Source organism: Ursus arctos, unplaced genomic scaffold (assembly GCF_023065955.2).
Source record: "Ursus arctos isolate Adak ecotype North America unplaced genomic scaffold, UrsArc2.0 scaffold_11, whole genome shotgun sequence".
NCBI lineage: Eukaryota > Metazoa > Chordata > Mammalia > Carnivora > Ursidae > Ursus > Ursus arctos.
In genome coordinates this window covers 14,614,573-14,620,572 of record NW_026622775.1, presented here as the reverse complement: position 1 = coordinate 14,620,572, position 6,000 = coordinate 14,614,573, and the positions used below count along the sequence as shown (strand labels likewise).

General features: G+C 43.9%; 1 protein-coding gene across 3 annotated transcripts in view; it reads left to right on the top strand.

Annotated features, from left to right (window-relative positions):
- Nucleotides 1–4,545: 4,545 nt before the first annotated feature.
- Nucleotides 4,546–6,000, top strand: part of PRDM5 (PR/SET domain 5) — a 194,077-nt gene continuing 192,622 nt past the window's right edge. For 2 of the 3 annotated variants that reach the window (XM_026499258.4, XM_057310039.1), the window contains exon 1: nt 4,574–4,927. In XM_026499258.4, the coding sequence (XP_026355043.1) occupies nt 4,835–4,927 (93 nt within the window). In that variant the 5' untranslated portion in view covers nt 4,574–4,834. Of the gene's footprint in view, nt 4,928–6,000 lie in introns of all 3 variants that reach the window. The other variant, XM_026499257.4, reaches the window with a different exon arrangement.

The following is a 6,000-nucleotide window of genomic DNA, read 5'->3' as shown; positions in this document are numbered from 1 at the left end:
TAGATTGAAATGTGTGGACGAACAAGACTGTAGTTATAAATAGGCCAAGCTTCAAAATATGTACCAGGTTCAGGGAAACTTTCTGTAAAAGCAGTGTCTTATCTTACAGTCACTCTCTGCAGAGGAAATGTTTTTGGAGAATCACAAGACTTGATCTTTCTATTCAATACAGTTGATTGAATCCAACTGGAGCATTGGACAACAGAGTAAGTATTTTATGGACTTTGGCCAATCAAATTTTCTGTCCAGTTCTAGAGGAGGAGTTGGGTGGGGCATTGGGAGGGGAGATGAGAGAGGGACACAGAGAGAGAGAAGTGGAGAGTTCCTCCCTCCTCTCCTAAAGCTCATGGGAAATGTAACTGGAAAGTGAACCAGACTGAATCAGCAGGAGACAGAATCAAGGACATAGGAATCAGCCAGTCCTGGGTTTGAATTACCTCCACCACTTCATGGATGTGTGAAATTGACTATGATTGATCACGTCTCTGGGATTCAGTTTCCTTGTGTGTAGAATGGAGCTAATAAAATTTACTTTGCCAGGCTGTTATGGTAGGGCTGTTAGGGCTTTAAGATAATGTTTACCAAGCACCTAGTCTGGTTTCTGGTATATACTAGGCTCAATGCATGGAAAGTACTATCCTTGGTTTCCTCCTTGGTTTCCTCCTTGGTTTCCTCCTTTTACTTTCCTTCAGCTTCTTGTTATTCTTCCATATGCTGCTCCATGAACAGCACTGACTTTTGGGGACATGACCCCTGATTTATCCTTTGGCTTTTCTTTTTACATTACTCACTTTATTCTCAATAATTTCTAAGTTTTTTCTTTTTTTCTTTTGGTTATTGTTATTGTTTGCTGTTGTTTGTTTGTTCTTTTGTAATCTCTACACCTATGTGGCACTCAAACTCATGACCCCGAGATCAAGAGTTACGTGCTCTACCAACTGAGCCAACCAGGTGCCCCTAGGTTTTTTCTAATTAAAGGATTTTATGATTATGTTCTGGTACTGTATACAAGTCTTTGGTATCATCACTTAAAAGCACTAGATTAAGGAAAATTAAATATGCACTTTTTCAGGTTTCAGGGTCATCTTTCCATGGTGCTAATGCTATTGCAGAATCAGTGCTAAGGAGAAATGATTTTAGAGCAAGAATCCAAAAACCCCACTCTGGATTTTATTTTCAGAATTTTTTTTTTTTTTTTTTGAGTTACACCAAATCCAAATAAATCTTTATTCTTTTCTTCCCAGGAAACTTGATTTTGTATTCATTTACTACAAAATCCTTCTGACTCCAGGAAACTAAAGACGAATAACCTTCACTGTTTTTTTGTTTTGTTTTGTTTTGTTTTGTTTTCTATCAGGCTTTTATTCTACCATGGCAGTTGGAAACAGTCGTTAATAACCAAGACACAATCAAAAGAATTTTGCAATATGGGTGGTAAAATAATTAATTAATATAGAATCATAATTCAAGTCTTTCCTTGTAATGAAAAAACAAGGCCTGCACCAGCACAGAAGCTTGAATTCAATAAGTAGAGTTTGCTTTTTTTTTCAATGAAAAAAATTTCCTCCAGAAGCAAATTAAAATAAGGAGAAATGTTTTTAGAGTCATTTCTCTTGCATCAAAATAGTGCAATATTTTCTAGAATAAGTAATTCAGGTGCATGGTAGTACATTGATGTCAGTATTTTGCTTTTCTTATTTTTTAAAGACTGGATTTCAACTCTTGATATAAAACAGACTTTTAATTTCCCGTTTTTCAAAGATAGTATTGAAAGGTCACTTTCTAGCTTTTAAAGTTCTAAGAAGTGACTCATTGTACAACTACTGTCTTACAGGCTTCAAAATCAAATTTCCGGTCAGTATTATGCATTTTGATTTGGCAAACATGTATCCTTTTTTGTGTGTTGTAACAGAGATTATCATTAAGAGCTTTTTATTACTGGTTTCCATCTTTTAGGCAGATCTTCTAAACAGTCCATCACATAGGTAAAAAGAACATTGTAGTCTTTGATGAAATCTACTGTTTGTGCCAGTTGTAACAAAATCTCTGAGAGAGATTCATAAAAGATCTGGAAAGCTTCTCATTTTATTACTTTCAGGCTTATCTTTACAAGCATTAGTTTTTACTATTTATTAATTAATAAAGATACATACATTCAGAAAGATGAGCATTCTCAAGCTGACAACTTTGCTCCCCAGAAACATAACACGCAACAAAAAGGGAGATATGCCAAACAAGGGTCATCAGTGAATGAGAGTTGTGTCAGACCAAGACCAGAAAACATTTCTTTTTCTCTCTAATGATCAAAAGCTGTGGAAACTTCTGTGCCCAAAGAGACATGGCAGAGCGTTTGACTGAAAAGCCAATGTGGCTTAAGGGCCAGAGCTGAAAGGCTGTACCTGAAAAATGACTGAGTGCTCTGGGGAAAATGCCATGACCACCCTCTGGATTGTGATCTGGTTCCAGCCGGGCTCCGTGGACCTGGTCTGGTCTGGCCTGGGTGTAGCACTGGCTTAAAGGACCCCAGGGAAACCAATTTAGTCCAGATTCTTTGGGGTACAAGTGAAATTTAGGCATATTATTCATTCACTAGTTTGAAAATCTCAGATTAGCCTCAGAATTGATTTTAATCAAGAAATATTTACTGAACACCTATTATGTGTTTCAAGGCCAACTAATTTCAAATTCCATTCAAATGAACTATTTATTTATTTAAAAGATTGTATTTATTTATTTTACAGACAGAGAGAGAGGATGTGCTCACATGCGAGCAGGAGAGGAGCAGAAGGACAAGCAGACTCCATGCTTGGCCCAACTCCAGGCTTGATCTCAAGACCCTGAGATCATGACCTGAGCTAAAACCAAGAGTCCAACGCTTAACTGACTGAGCCACCCAGGTGCCCCAAACTGTATTTATTTATTGATTCATTTCCACCCTACAGAAGGTTAGATAGTATCTTCAATGGTGGGTCAAAGGGATGGAAACTCAGAGAATAATTAAGGCATTGTTCTTCCCACCCCTGACAAAGCTACCCTTACATTTTTCAAAAAGAGGATCATTTATTCTATTCTTTAAAATCTCCAAGTATTATTATATGATTTTAATAAAATTCTTCTCTTTAAGAAATTAGGAACTATTTTTGTTCCAAGGCTTTTCTTAGTCAAGAAATAGAAATCATTTCCATGGTGTGTTTGTGTTGCTGAAAACAAGACAACAGGCTCAAAATGGAGTCACTTATGCTAAGCTCCATGTTACCAAACTGAGATTCAACTTAATTACTTTTGGCTCTTATAGAAATGCAATTTTAAACCAGTCAATCAGGAGTTGCCTGATGAGCACTAGATAGGTAATCTGCCAGATGGATACCTGCCATCACCTAAAAGAAAGTAACCTTGCAACAGCCAATCTGCTTTTTTGTTTATTATAATTTCCTTGTTCTTGCCTCCTTCTGCCTGTAAAAGTCTTTCATTTAGTACAGCTCCTAAAGCTGTTTTCTGTTTGCCAGATTGCATGCTGCCCTATTTGTGGATTGTTGAATGCAGTCAATATAATCTTTAAAATTTGCTTAGTTGAATTTTATTTTTTAACTATGTGGTCGTTAATGTTGTCAGAATTATTATTATTATTTTTAATGTTTATAAGCATCACCAAATGTTTTTAGGAACATCAAATGAGTTCCAAAAGAGCTCAGGGTGGAAAATTATCAAGAATATCAAGAGAAATGAATAGAAAGCTCCTAGTTTGTCTTAAAGGAGAAAATATCCTTTTAAAATTTCTTCTGAGCAGTACCAAACTTTATTAAAACCACTAAAACAAGACTTCTGTTGTTTTATTGCTGTGATACAGGATTCTATTGTTGGGGCGTTCTCTCCCATCTCCCCCTCCTCTTCTGCTTAGTTCTGAGGATCTACGACTGGTCTGGTGATTTCCAAGCAAGAAAGGACTCAGGAATGGTGTAACTTGGTTAGTGTTACGAACTTTCCCTGGGTTACAGAGCCATACAAGAACTAGTTTCTGCTGGATTTAAATATTAAATTGTTCGCAACAAATTTTGGATTAACTTGAAATGGATTCGTTGCAGACTGTGTACACCCCCCTTCTCTGTCCTTTAATCACCACACTTACTGATCCCCTATGAATTCAAATCCCTGAAACAAGCTTAAAAAAAAAAAAAAAACGATTAACTTAGATGTGAGAAGCACCCAAAGTTCCTAGTCCGCAGGGTTGGTTTTCGGTAGCCGGGCAATAAGCATACTTTCAGAGTCTGGAATTCCATGAAATTGTTTTGGAGGATGCCCCCAGCTGTGTCACGGTCATTGCGTTTTGCATCTAAAAAGAGTAAAATTCCCTGACTTGGAGTACTACTAGCTCGGCGGGGGAAAACCCAGAGCTGGACAAGGGCTGGTCAGTAAGTCGCCGCGCCGGGCGCGGGGAGCAGGCGGGTCCTCTCCTCGCGCCGGCCTCTGGGTTTGAGGCCCCGAGGTCAGCTCCGCTCCCGGCACCGCGCCCGGCGCGGGTCCGAGCCGCCAACTTCGGGCCAATCAGCGCGCGGCGTCTCTGAGACCGCAGCGCCCCGGCTCGCGCCCCCCGCGCCCCCGCGGCAGCAATGGCAGCAGCGGCCGCGGCGGCTCCGGGCTGAGCCAGACCCGGGACTAGGAGGGGCTGAGCCGCGGGGGATCCTGGAATCGGCGGGGAGGTGGGGATTCTGGGAGGAAAACTACATTTCCTCCTTTCCCGCCGGCCTCTCCCCTCCATCCCAGCACCCCAAATTTCGATGTGTCGCCGCCCGGGCGCAGAGCGCTGAGCGAGGCGGCGGCGGCCGCGGCCGGGAAAATGCTGGGCATGTACGTGCCGGACAGGTTCTCCCTGAAGTCCTCCCGGGTTCAGGACGGGATGGGGCTCTACACGGCCCGCAGAGTGAGAAAGGTGGGTGACCCGGCGGCAGCCTGCGCGCCCCTGCTCCTGCGGCGCTCAGTGCGCCTCCCGGGGTCGCCCCTCTGCCGGGCGGGGGCTCCCCGGGCGTCGCTGCCGTCGCCCTTAGCCGGGGTGGGCCGGGAGTCCCGCGGGAAGGCCGGGGCTGCCAGGGCGGCCTTCGCCTGCCCGCGCCTCCCGAGAGGGCTGCGCCACGTAAGTGCCCGCGGGGCGCGCTCCGCTACCGGCCGGTCCAGGGGCGGACCTGCCGCGGGCCGCCCTGCGGCAAGATGTCTTTCCTTTCCCCTGCAGGAAGTGAGTCCGGATGGAGCCTCCCTCTTCCTCAGTTCGGGGAGTGAGCTGCGTCTTTGCGTTGGCGGAGCCGCGCGTGGGCGGGTGTCTGCTTAGGCGCGCACGCAGCCCCGCCGCCGCTTTTCTTCCTTTAGGATGAGGAAATGTGGCCAGAAGCGCCTCTCTGTCTCTACAGGGATTGGGAGGCGGCGCCCGGAGCGCAGTTCCACACAGGCCTTAGATTCTCATTCAGACTTGCAGAAGTTCTTTCCCTCCTTCCAAAGTGGGTTTTGTGGATCCTGGCAGATGCCAACTGGATAATCTTAGAATCTCTGATCTTTTTTTCTCTGCCTTAAGATTTTCTGTGACTAGATCTCTCCTTCCAGAAATTTAGACGCACATGAGCAAGGCAGGCACATTGCAGTGTACCTGCGGGAACGGCCTGGAATGTTGGATGTTGAAAGCAAAGGCTTAGGAGGAGAAATTACTGGAAAATTCCAGACCTTTGGAGTTGATGAGACCTGTGTTACAGCTGTTTCACAGGATATGTAAAATCTGGAATCACGAAGGCAGTGGTGAAGTGCTCAGGGTAATGAGCCATCGTTTGTTGAGCAAATACTTTCGGCCAAGCCAGTACTTGGAACTTGACCTACATTAGTAACGTCACCAGCACAACTCCCTTGAGAACAGTAATCCTCATGTAAGAGATGAAAAAACAGAAGTACTGCATGGTTAAATTTCCTGCTAGGTTAGTGAGTTAGGCTTCAAGTCCATGGCTTCTGGGTCCAAAGCGCATG